Here is a 12,875-nt window from a genome sequence, read left to right as displayed (position 1 = left end):
TTGACTGGCTCCTAGTGACAAAAGTGAAGTGTCCTACGCATAGACTTCTGAAAGAAACGTTCCTGCTATATCACACCTTGATATTGCTTCTCAAAGTTTTCACCAGTTTTGTACTCTGCACTACTTCCTGAAGGTGAAGATCTTTTAAAAGGCAAAGTTGAGTGACCACCTTTCCCTAAAAAAACCTTAATTGCCAAAGTCCCTTTTGTTAAAAAAAAAATCTTAAGGTGGCTGAGCTATGGTCATTCTCAGTAATATGCATTGCTCTTCACAACCCGCTTTACTGGAAGAGTACACCTAAGTATTTACCCGTTTGACACGTCCATCAATTGGCCATCTGTTGTTTTTTGTGCCTTTTGGTAAAGTTGAGAATTTTAGGGTGGGGTGGTTGGTTTATTTTTTGGTAATTTATTACAAGCTGCTCTGTTCAGCAATATGCAGTAAAGGCCCAAAATACTCTCATAAGGCCTACTTACTGGTGAGATAGGATTACTGTATCATTCATGTATAATCAGGTAACAATTGCTCCGTTTGCAAATTTTGAAGATGGGAACCTGAATTTCCTAAAAACTGTACCATAGAGTTAATATAAAAATTAATGAATAGCAGTGCCAAAAACTATCCCTGATTCTCTCCTTTCCCAAGTGGGACCTTACTTGATGAATGGCCCCGTGGACTGCATCTTACCCTTAGGAAATTAGTTTCATGCAGCTTGTAAATAAGTATATAAAGTCTTCTGTCTATTGTGGAGTTCTGAAGTTTTGCCTATAGCCCGTGTCTTGGAATACTGTCAAATTCAGCCCCACATGACTTAGAATAGTAGTTATAATAGCGGAGAAGGGCCAGTGGCATTTACAATCACTTATATTCCTATGTTATGTTTATTCAAACCAGAATATTCTTATAAATAGACCAAATATAAGACGAATTGGCCCCAAATTCTGAATATTCATCAAGTTCACTCTCTCATTCTACCAGAAGTGGGTCTCTCCCACCTCCTCCCCAGTTTATATTAGTAATGAATCAGCTATTGGATCCACACAGTTTAGGTCTATTTAATTCCTTCAGCTGTACTTTAATTGCACATTAATGATTTTCCCTTGGAAAAATTATTATTTGTAGAATGCTATCAATAGGTATGGTGCTTTATGGAGTACCACAAATCCTGTACCAATTTATTTCTATAGCTTTACTGTGATTTTCTCTCCAAAGGGGACCCATTATGGTTTACAACATCCTTCATTTTATTCTTACAACAGCCGAGAAAGCTTCTATGGAAGACAAAGGATATGAACTTTGGTCTCCCAATCCTAGTCAACACCCTGATCACTACACCACTCTGGCTTGCTAAGGAGTTGACACACAAAAATCTGAAACAAGAGTCAACAAAGTTGGGATGGGAGAAAACCGAAGTGGGAATAATCAGGGTAAGAATATGCATTTATTTAGATATCTGCAGCAGGCTCAGTTTCAGTCAGGAAGGTAAACTATAAAGGGATGTTTAAAAGATTAACAACTAAGATAGACTGATGAGATATAGGAAATGGATCCATGTATTTTGGAAGGCAGTTCCTGGGCTAAGAAATAAAGAGAACAGGCAGAGTTGTGAACAGAGTTGTCCTAGAAAGTTTTCAGAATTTAGATGTCATTTACAAATTAGCAATTCGTTAAAAAAAAGTTTTTATAAATAAGCAATTTGAGCAGACAAAAGTTATTCAAACAAATGGATTTTTGAGTGTATCATAGAACTGATCCACAGCCTAAGTTTGGGCACCATTTAACAAGTGTCTTGAGAAACTGTACTTCACTTGCCAAGACTTATTCCCCAAATGTTAAAGACCTTGAACCCTCCTGTTGTTCCTTGTGCAGTCTCATTGCCCTGTTCTTTAGGGCCTCGGCCTTAGTGTCATTCTTCTCCACACCATCCCCCAGTTTGTACATTCGGCTAGCATTGGCACAAGCCCATACATGTTGTAAGTCACATGCTTTCAGAGAATATTCCAAAGCTCGACTCATGTCCTTTGATACCCCAGAAGCTCCCTGAAGGTACATAGCACTGAGGTTAAAGCAACTGGGGGCAAAACCACCATCACAAGCTTTGCTGTAATAGTCTCTGGCCACAGAGGCATTAGGCTTCCCATCATCATTTCCTTGCCCATCATGTGCCAGTAGTCCAACGTTGTGACAAGCCTCAATGGATTTTTTGCCACCTTTCTCACAAGACTTCAAGAAGCAGTTCAAGGCAGTTTTCAGATCAGCTGGGAGACCACCTGCAAAAAGCATTTAGACTACTTAGTATTTACACAAATATTTAATATTTATACAGCACTTTTCTAAAAGCCTCCATAAATTATCTTAATAATCCTTCATAATTCATATTTCAGAGTGGGGATTGGAGCCGAAATAAATTCATCACTGGGGATTTTGTGACTTATATCCACTTGAGTTAGATTCAAGTCCAGTAGTTCCTTAGAGACTGAGACAAACCCCCTCACCTTCTTAACTTTCTGAGGCAGGCCAAACACTCTCTGATTGAGCTTGTCAGATCCCCCCCCCCCCTTTTCTTAGGGACTGAGCTACTTGGTAAGATAGGCCCCTTCCGAATATGCAAAATAATGCATTTTCAAACCACTTTCACAACTGTTTGCAAGTGGATTTTGCTATTCTGCACAGCTTCAAAGAGCACTGAAAGCAGTTTGAAAGTGCATTATTCTGCATGTGCGGAATGAGCCATAGTGTGAGGTGATTAAAAGTACAATTGCTCAACCCTATAGTTTCCCAGAAGGGGAAATTATTTTACGTATACCCAATCTTATCAAAGCACCAAAGAATATTGAGGTAGGTTCAACCAACAGAAGCAAAATTTATTTTACAGATGAGATGGTATAGGAGAAAACTTAAGTGAATGGAAAGCAAGTAGGCAGGAAATAAATATATACACAACTTTAGTATAGATTTCAGTTTTCAGGCATTGGCACAGATCTTAATTAGGCTTTGTAAGTTTCAGTTTCAATAGCTTAGATGTAGAGGTTTTTCTCAAGATGGTACAGTTTGTTACCAATGTTTCTGGCTACACAGACCTTGGGTCCTAACAGGCTGATATTCTTTCACAGTACACTCTTGACTTTGTTAGCTATCCAAAACAAACATAAATCTCATTCCTAAAGTAAAATCCTAATCCACCTGTTATATATACTCTCACACCAACTGGTTTAGGAGTTGTTCTTCTTTCTCAGAAGATCTATTCCTCTCCTTGTTTATATTTATGGTGGAGAGTCTCTGTTCTACTACCTCGGCTTTGACCCCTAAGTAAAACAACCAGTTCTCCTTGTCAGTGTATCATTTTGCTTTCTCAGCTCTGACTGACACCGTATAACCAGTCAGATTTACAAACTGACTGAAATACATCCTCAGAGTAGATACGTTTAAACACACAGCTAAGACAATTAGATGCTCAAGAATCAGAATCCAAAAACATACTCAAACTTTTCCTGTCGAACAGATAACTTCCTCCTGCTCTGAGTCATCCAGTCGCTATACCAATCAGAGTGCAGGTTAGTGTATCCAATCAGGGTGCTTCCCTGTTCCTAAGGTACTAATTTCCTACTATGAAAAGTAAACATCCTGGCTTTTAAACAGACCTGCATTTTTAGACACGCTTTTACTCTACAGTCTATCATAGAGACTGACAAGATTTTTGGGGTGTAAACTTTTGACAATCAAATCTCCCTTCTCAAGTAAGGTTTGATTCTCAAAAACTTATATACTACCAGAATCTTGTGGTCTCTAAGGTACCACTGGACTCAAATCTAGCTCTTCTACCACAGACCAATTCAGCTAGTGTCTGGAATTATCCACTTGGCTATGCCATACTTCCCACACAGTCTCATATATACGTTGCTTTATTTTTTCTTTCACTTTGAAACAGAAGTTAAATGACAGAGAAGAATTCTCCCTTACCTTTTCCAGTTATATAATATGCTCCAAGTTTGTAGCAGCTCTCACTGTGCTCACTGTTTTCACAATTCTCCTTCAATACTTTGGCAGCTGCTTCAAAATTTTTCTTCACCCCCTCTAGGTAATCAGCCAGGCGATAACAACCTGTGATTTAACAAACATACTTTACACTTTCCTTGTAGGTCTGTTTTCTTGTTTGATCAGGCCGTTTCCGCACGGGCGGAATATGGCGGCCTGGGGACGGCAAAAACACCGTCCCCAGGCCGCCATTCGCACAGGGGGTGCAGCTGTATCGCAGCCGCGCCGCCCGACCGCCGCCCGACCGCCGCGAAGCCGGTGTTTCCCCAGTGCGCTTAGAAGCGTACTTGTTGGGGAAACGCCGCCTTGAAGCCGCTGCCGAGCAAACGGCAGCGGCTTCAAGACGCCTCCCCCCCCACTCCCTCCCGGCACTTACCTTGTCCCTGGGCCTCCTGCGCGTCGCCGAGGCCTGGGGACACGCCCCCCTGCCCTGCGCCGCTGGAGCAGGCGCACAGGGCCGGGGGGGCGTGTCCACAGGCCTCGGCGACATGCCGGAGGCCCGGGGACACGCCGGGTCAGCCGGGCGCCAGCGCTCCACGGCGCCGGCATCCCAGCTCTTTTCAGGACCGTCCATGCGGACGGTCCCAGCGTCGTCGGGTCGGCGCATTATGCGCCGACCTAGCCACTTCCGCCTCCGTGCGGAAACGGCCTCAGTTAAAACAGTGGCTAGCTTGTTCTCAGCCTCTGCTATCTGATAATATAGCAAAGCAGATGAGGAAGGCTAATTTCTGAATCTGAGATGGGTTTGATTAGCAAATTGTAAATCAATATTTCTACCATATATACAACTGGTAGAACTGAAATCTCTTCATAACATATTAGATAAATACCTGTTTTCTTACCAGTTTTTTCATGACTCTTCTATAGGCCTTGAAGGAGAAAATGTCAAGGAGGAAAAGGTCAGAGCCAGCCATTTGATGAAGCAAGTAGTAAGGAAAATATACTAGCCATGCACTTTCAAGTATCTATAAGTATGAAATTAGTTGCTGAATAAGGGAAACCCATACCCTACTTAGGTAAAAGGTTAAAATAACCCTTTGCTTGCTATTATTTACACAAGAAAAAGTTTAGTGTGGGATATAGTAGGATTTTTGAAAAGTTTTAAAAATTTGTCTTAAAAGTCTTGAAATAAAATGAAGTGAATGGCATTGTCTTATTGGTTTTCATTTGGTGTAGTCTTGAGTTGTCAATCAGTCATTGGATAAGATCTACTTTTCTGTAGTGATGTAGTTTGGTCTATGCAAGATGTGAGTTTTGCTTTTACACATCATATGGAGGAAAAAACAGCCTTTTTTTCATCCAGGAGAAAAGCAAAGAGGCATACCTGTGGACAACCAAAGGTCAATGCCTCCCACCCAAGAACCAACACAATCCCAACAGAACCATACTAGATCCCAATCCAACAGAACCACAAGCCAACACATTGTGGAACTCAAGAGAACAAATGTCAGAATAACACAGTAACACAACACAAGAAAACTAAAACAGGGAGAAATTTTGCCAGACAAGACAAGACGCAAAACCAATCTAATGCATAGGTGCATTTCTGGAGGAGATACTGGAAGACACAAATTGGAAACCTTACATGTAGAATTCAATGGGATTCACTTGGTGCTTTGAGTTACAATATTACCAGGCAGTGGCCAAACAACGTACAAATATATCAAAGTTGGTGCTTGCTTACCGTCAGGATCCTTCTCCTTATAGCACTGAAAACTGAATTCTACTCCCAGATTTTCCAAATAGCCCTTCACTTCCTCTTCATTCTCGAAGTTGATCAGCCCGGCCATGTCACTGCAAAGGCAAAAAACGAAAAGGCAAGGTAAGGTATTTCACCTTTACGGTTCCCATGCAAGGTGAAAGTGTTCAGGGAAGTATTTCTCTGTTGGCGTACCCGGAAGAGAATAGGCGACGGACACGATCAAGAGACAGGATGTGTAATTTGAACTGTATCGTGCTGGAGGCAGGCAGGAGGAAGGGTGCTCGTTTACACGGCAGTAGTTTGTGTTGGCATAGCGTAATAACATAATCTAGACTTCCGTCTAAACCCTTTCCAGATTAGAAACATTAATATTTTACAGCAAAACAGTGAAGTGTCTCATGGCATCGTAAATATTGTTTTATTGTGGCAAACGTTTTGAAGTGCTTACTCAGATACATTGGGCGACATTGTCCGTTGGCACCTATGCAGTAATTATACACATACACGTGGGTATACAGGAAAAATTGTAAAACAGTAAAACAGGTCCAAATCGCTTTGGAAGACTAAAGCAACAAACTGGCATTTTAATACTAGCTGTGTACCTTGGAAATACCTGGCCGACGTAACCCATCCTGTTTTCTGATACATGCAAATTTAACACACATTGCAGGTTTTGTATCTCAAACACTAGTATATCATCGCAGTGGAGAATTTGTAACCACAGCGTTTACGCTTGTCTAGATTTACCCACTGAGGTCTTTGTATTGGAAAGCCTAAACATATATCGCAGGCTTCAGCTGTGCCAAGGAAGTTCTCAATACATAAAAGAAAAGAAAACCCAGGTTCGACTGGAAATCTTGTCTCACCAGAATCCTTATTCCTCTATTTCCAGATTTGTGCAGCGCAGGATCGCCCGATCTCGGAAGCGATGCAAACTCGGTTCTGGTTATTATTTTCACGGGAGACCACCAAGGTGCAGGGTGGCGAGTCGCGACGACAGAGGGAGGCGATGGCAAACTGCCTCTTTTCTCATGAAAACCGTACGGGGGTCACCAGCTGCGACTTGACGGCCAAAAAACCCCCAACAATTGAGGGGAATGAACTCTGTACGGGCGTAAAAACACTTTGTCATTATTCATAATGACAGCCAATTTTCCGGGCTGTAATTCTGGACAGAAGAAATGGAGGCTACCACTGCTGTGCTTGTGGGGTTCAAATAAGCTTGCTTGTGTGCAACATGAGCACGTCGCCTTTAAGGGAGGAGGGAGATGGGTTTGTGATGGTTTTTTTTCCCTTCCCCTGCCGGCTGTGCCGAGGCGAATTCACTTCCAGGTCGAGGGTGTCAGCTGGGCTGGGGGGCCCCGGCTCGCTCGGGTCGGTGGTCGGGGCCCGTGGCTCATTAGGAGCAGCAGCAGGAGGCGCAGAAGCCGAGCGAGGGCTTCCAGGCGCGGAAATGGTGAGTGCGGCGTCCTGCAATGACAGAGGAGGAGGAAAGGGAGAACCGCAGGAACATCCACTGGGAGGGAGATGAGAAAGGGAACCCCGGAGAAGCGATCGCAGGAGCCCCCTTCGTTGATTGCGGGTTGATTGATCCTGGGTCCCCGCCAGCATTTCTCATTCGCTGGTCGGTCACTGAAACGGAGCTTGCGTTGGGAATTCCTCACCGGTTAAGTGGTAGCCTGAACATTCCGAGGAATACATTACATATATATTAACTCTGACTTATAGGGTGTTAAAGGACGTTACGTAGTGCGTGTTTAGTTCATTTAAGCATGAACGTATAACAGATAGAAAGCTGGAGGTGTAGGTTGAGTCAAGTGATTGGAATGTGTCCCCAGGAGGAGCATAAGTGAAGAAATTCCCAGAGGAAAATGTTTTGGAGATTATGATGAAAAGAACTGAGTTGATTAATTGGGATTAGCAGATATTACCAGGTCTGTACTCATAACTTCTAATGTGAATTAAAATTACCACCTACCTTAAGGGTGGGCTGAAAGTGGAAAGAAAAGATCCTCCTTTTTAAATCAGCTTGATTGTGAGTACAATTGGCTGACTAAAAGATGTAATGTGGTAGCCAATCTGTGTTAAGTGAAGTTGGCTATGATGTTTCAGTGGTTCTTGAAGTGTGTGTATACACATGGTCACATGCAATTTGGTTATCTCTGTGTGGCCAGGAAAAATAAATTACTGTTCAAAGAAAAATGTATGTTTATGTAAAAAAGCAGGATGGATTGGGGGAAAATTTTCATATGTTAGAAAATCCATATAGTAGACGGGGCTGCCTGCCAAAGGCTTTTGAATGATAAGTGACATCTGAAAATTGTTCAACACATGGCTGAATCCTCTTGTACTGAGAATCTAATACTAGTGTGAAGAGCTGATGTGGGGATTCTCCACATATAAAAAGATCTTTGGATACAAGTTAGCTGCAGCTTCTGTCAGGTGGTTGCACTAACATATGGAGCAGGCTTGTAACATAATAGAATCCATAGAGTTATATATGTATAGTTTTCTGTGCCCCTCATGTAGATGCATGCTTTAACTGCCTCTTTTCAGATATTCCCAGCCCCATGTTTTTCAGTAACAATGAAAGAGGAGTGATTGTATAGAAGAGGGAGTTTCAACAGGTACAGTTTGTCATGCTAAGATGAGAAGCTGTGCTTGCTGAAACACCCATTTCTAAAGAACTACTAAATGAATAGGAATCTTGTTGGGCATTTAGTTACATGATATATATGATGTATATTTGGGTACATTATGTCTGCTATGATACTCTAAATGGCAGCCATCAGATATAACCTGTGACCTGCTATCTCTGCCCACTCCCTACCTTTGCTTTTGTAGTTACAGGGCAGCAGCAAATAGAGGATTTGAGTAATACATAGCCAATGTATCTCACAAATTTGGGACATCATATCTGGTGTTAAAAGCATGTTAAATATTTTCCTCAAACTATTGACTTTAAGAATATTTATTAGAGTTGACAGTATGTCATGTGGTACATATTGATTTAGGAGACATAATGAAATAAAAATCATTTCTGTTGCCTTCTGCACATTTTTTGTGCTGAAAAAAAAACCCTCGACTTATATGCAAGTGAAACGTAGGCTCCTTCCCACCCACCCCTCGCCCTGTTTCCCCCTCCCCTTGAATGCTGGAACTTAAGGGTATCCAATGAATTGGATGTGCAGTAGATTCAATCCACACAAAAGGAAATACCTCTGTACACGACAAGGGGGTGGTCTACTGGTTAAGACGGGATCCTGGATTAGTTCTTATCACACAGAACTCTTTTTATGTTTTTATGCTGTTGAATTCTCATTGTGATAATCACTGGATTTCTACCATTCAGATTTAATTGTTTGTATATTAAAATAAAAATGATAAAAATGCATTCACTGATGTAGGTTTACAATTTGTGAGAATATTGTTTTATGAAATTATTACCTTTGTAGCATTATTTACTAGAATTTCTCAGCATGTATATTTTAGCTTTTTGAATCTAAAGTTAGCTGTTCTCCAGTGTCAAATAAGGTGAGAATATATATCCTTTTAGCAAGACAATCTTGGGTTGACCCGCTCTGGTTAGCTTTTTGAAGCAGCAAGCTACTATGAATGCTCATGTTATAAGAGCAAGGCATTCTTGCAGCCAACATTGAGCAATTTCAAAATAGTAGATGAAGCTTTCCTCTCCTCGCCCCCTGATAACTCTTGTTCCTCCTTGCTGACTCAGCCATAGCTTCTTCTCAGCAAGGGAAACATTAGTAGAAGTGATAGTGTTAGAACTGGCAGCTGCTGTATGTGGCACAAGGGTGCAATCACTAGACCACAGGCAGCTTTATTGTGGTCTGTGGGTTGCCTGGTGATTGTATCAAGAACCCAGATGACTCAAAGCAAGCTCCTACCATGTGGTTCTGGAATATCACTGTGCTTTAGTCATAAGAGATATTTCTTTTCCTGTTTCCTAATCTCTATCATTGGCTGGTTTTGAAAAATAAAACAAAGCTCTGAGCCAATTTTATTTTCCTGTGGGAAAAAATGAAACTGTTAAAAGCAACACGTGTATTGAATACAATTCTTTTATATGTGCTGCTGAAAGTGTAGTGGGCACGACAGAGGCTGTATTTTGAACAAAATTTGCAAGGATTTCCCTCTGTTCTATCTTACCACTCATCTGAGTTTGAGAACAAGTTTATGTCAGGCAGGCAAAATAAAGACTCTAAAAGTCCCACACATATTTACCCGAGATTAAGACAATTAAATTCAGTGGTATGGGGATTGCAGACTGGATTGTGTAGACCGGAGTAACTATGTATGGGTCAGCACTGTTAGATTCTTAAAATTAAAAATAAAATGCTAGCAAGCCGCTCGGTGTTCCTCTTAGTTTAGTAAGCCAACCCGTTGGCGCTTCAATTTACAAAATTGAGTGGGGGTGTAAATGCTGAATCTGTTTTGTGTTGGTACTCAAGATGATTCACAGTGGTGATGATACTGTTGTCTACTAGGGTTAAAAAGTAGGGAACTGAAAATGGCAAGCTTGTATAGGGGATCTTAAAAGGGGAAAGAAAATAGGCAAAAAGAGCCAGAGGTGCTAATGAAGGATATTTTATTATGTAAGTAGAAATTTCCATTGATCTTGCATTCTCACTGAAAGACTAGCAGATTCCCTCGAGGAAGCTTTGTGTAAAACATGTAGGAAACTTTTTACTTGTACAATAAAATAACCTTCATTATCATCATCAGCTGTTCTGCCTATTTTTTTTCTCTACAATTGGTACGGTCCTTCTGTTTTCTATTTGGATCTGAAAAGTAGAAAAAGTAAAAACAACCTTTATAATCTTTTTGTACTAACAATGATGAAGTTTGACATGAAGTTTAACCTTTGTTATTAAATTGCTTACAATGTACTCCCTGCATGAAACAGTGGTTACTGGAAATGGAAGTAAGATGTAAAGCAGGGGTCCCCAAACTTTTTAAACAGGGGGCCAGTCCCTCAGACTGTTGGAGGGCCGGACTCAAAAAAACTATGAACAAATTCCCATGCACACTGCACATATTTTATTTTGAAGTGCAATCCCAAACAGAGTTATGACGGTCTCAGTAGCCCAACGTGGTGCACAGCGCAATCCTAAAGAGAATTATGGTGGGCGAACCCTTTCATTCCAATGGGCTCAGACCGGAGAAACTCAGAGCAGGATTGCAGCATAACAGCCGCAGGATCCGAGGCTCCGCCTAAGCCCCTTTCCCAGAAAAGGGTCTCCAGCTCCCAGCTCAGCCGCCTTTCTCTCTCTCCCCCCCCCCCCTTGCTGCATTGGTACAGTCCCCTCCGGCCGCTTGGAATGAGCAGCGAGTCGCCCGCGTTTGAGGCTGTGTTTGTAAACCTGGGGGTCGGGGTGCCAATCTCCAGGGGCCCCTGAAGGTTCCCCCCCCCCCAGAATTACAGCTGCGGAGGTTAGCTCCCCTGAAGGAAATGGATACCTTGGAGTGGGGGACTCTGTGGCCTTGCGCTCCAGCGGTGGGAAAGGAAGGAAAAGGAGAGAGAGAAGGGGGATATGCGCTTCCGCCCAGCGGGCCGGATGAAAGTTTTCTGGGGGCCGGATATGGCCCATGGGCCGTAGTTTGGGGACCCCTGATGTAAAGGAATGATTGCTATGACATATTCTTCATGTGTGTTCCAGCATGTTACTTCCACTACTTTATTAGAAGCCTTCAGAAGTTCGTAGAAATAAAATTTTGGTGGAAATATAAACTTTCTGTGACAAACTAGGAGGACAATGAGCTTGAAGTATGATCACCTTAAAAAGTCTTAACGCTATGATAGCAGGTTTTCTAATGATGGTGTTGTTCTGTTGCAGTCAGTGGAATTACACCCTTCTAAGCATTTTGACTTCAACGCATTCAGAAGGATTCAACTCTGGGTGTGCTCTGTCAAGCTGGCTGTACTGAACTGAGCAGTAGTGCTCAAGAACTCAGAGTTGTTTTACTATACACAGTCCTGGGGTTTCTCTATACTTTGTACTTAAAACTTTTAAGCTGTTTTGAGCTTCCCTGTAATAATGCCCATTAATGTTTAAAAATTGAGCCAAGAGACTGCTGAATATCCAGTCCCTGACATTTAAAGGCCATTGTAGCCAACAGTCTGTATGACTTCAACTCAACATGTAAATGGGCATTCCTTAAATTGTTATTTTACCATTTCTTCACTGCCATCGTATACCTTCTGAGTCCAGTTTCTCTGCCATCTCCAGGTACAGTTCCTTCTTCCGCAAAGAGTCATTTTGACAGGTCCACCATAACCCCTTGACAATGATTTTTAAGCTAAAAACTCCATAATGTGCTATGATTTTTTTGAAACTATAAAATAACTAGTACTTGTTTTTTCTTTGTGACAGGAGGAGGCTTCACCTTACTCTCTACTTGACATTTGCTTGAATTATCTGACGGCTGACTTAGAGAAGTTTTGTACGGAAAGGCATGATGGGACATTGTGCTTGCAAGAGCCTGGAATATTTCCCCAAGAGGTGGCTGACCGATTGCTGCGGACAATGGCATTCAATGGTATAACGATTCTTCTGGGGAGGATTTGTTAAAGGGATTCTAATTAAAGTAAGAAAAGAGAAGTGGGGGACCCTCAAGGAGTTGCAGGGGGCATCTCATTTTCACTTCCCCGACTATTTTCCTTCCCTGGAAGCCCCCTTCCATTTTCTTGTTTCCTTCTTTCATTTCCACCTAGTTACCAACCTAACTTTTATCTGCCCCTCCCCCATCCTAAGTTATATTTATTATTTCATTTGTGCCCTGCCTTTCTCCACAGTGGCAGTGAGGTTGATTATTAGACTGAGTGTGTGACAGGCCCAAAGTCACTCACTGAGCTTCCATGGCAGTGTGGTGATTGAAACCTGGGTTTTCTGAACTGGAACTGTAGCCACTATACCACACTGGCTATCGGGTAGGGCGGGAGCTACTATTGAACAATAGCAAGCAGCCAGCCCTGGGTGAGTTTTGCAAGTCTCTTGGTAGCAAATTGCCTGGCGGTTGCTGCCAGGTCTGTCCCTGGAAACAGCCCTGGAAAAGGTGCTGTTCCTGATCCTTGTCTTTTACCAACAAACACCAATGCCTGAAAGCTAGTAATGCGCCG

The 12,875-nt window shown here is 42.2% G+C and overlaps 2 protein-coding genes across 4 annotated transcripts in view; one reads left to right on the top strand and one right to left on the bottom strand.

The window, feature by feature from the left end:
• Positions 1 to 1,422: 1,422 nt before the first annotated feature.
• On the bottom strand, positions 1,423 to 6,990 carry LOC125432842 (cytochrome c oxidase assembly factor 7). Of its 2 annotated transcripts, none has more exons than XM_048496891.1 (4): positions 6,604 to 6,990; positions 5,720 to 5,829; positions 3,961 to 4,101; positions 1,423 to 2,270 (listed from the first exon to the last, which is right to left on the bottom strand). In XM_048496891.1, the coding sequence occupies exons 2-4, from the start codon at positions 5,823 to 5,825 to the stop codon at positions 1,819 to 1,821; spliced, it is 699 nt and encodes a 232-aa protein (XP_048352848.1). In that variant the 5' UTR covers positions 5,826 to 5,829; positions 6,604 to 6,990; the 3' UTR covers positions 1,423 to 1,818. The 2 variants fall into 2 exon arrangements, with proteins under 2 accessions (XP_048352848.1, XP_048352847.1); XM_048496890.1 differs by lacking the exon at positions 6,604 to 6,990 and adding an exon at positions 6,340 to 6,544.
• LOC125432841 (protein zyg-11 homolog B) overlaps positions 6,960 to 12,875 on the top strand; it is a 29,108-nt gene continuing 23,192 nt past the window's right edge. For both annotated transcript variants that reach the window (XM_048496889.1, XM_048496887.1), the window contains exons 1-2: positions 6,960 to 7,193; positions 12,130 to 12,295. In XM_048496889.1, the coding sequence (XP_048352846.1) occupies positions 6,975 to 7,193; positions 12,130 to 12,295 (385 nt within the window). In that variant the 5' untranslated portion in view covers positions 6,960 to 6,974. The remainder of the gene's footprint in view (positions 7,194 to 12,129; positions 12,296 to 12,875) is intronic.

The sequence above is a fragment of the Sphaerodactylus townsendi genome, linkage group LG05 (assembly GCF_021028975.2).
Source record: "Sphaerodactylus townsendi isolate TG3544 linkage group LG05, MPM_Stown_v2.3, whole genome shotgun sequence".
NCBI classification, from domain to species: Eukaryota; Metazoa; Chordata; class Lepidosauria; order Squamata; family Sphaerodactylidae; genus Sphaerodactylus; species Sphaerodactylus townsendi.
Note: the sequence above shows the minus strand (reverse complement) of the source record. Positions and strands in the feature narration are given on the sequence as shown.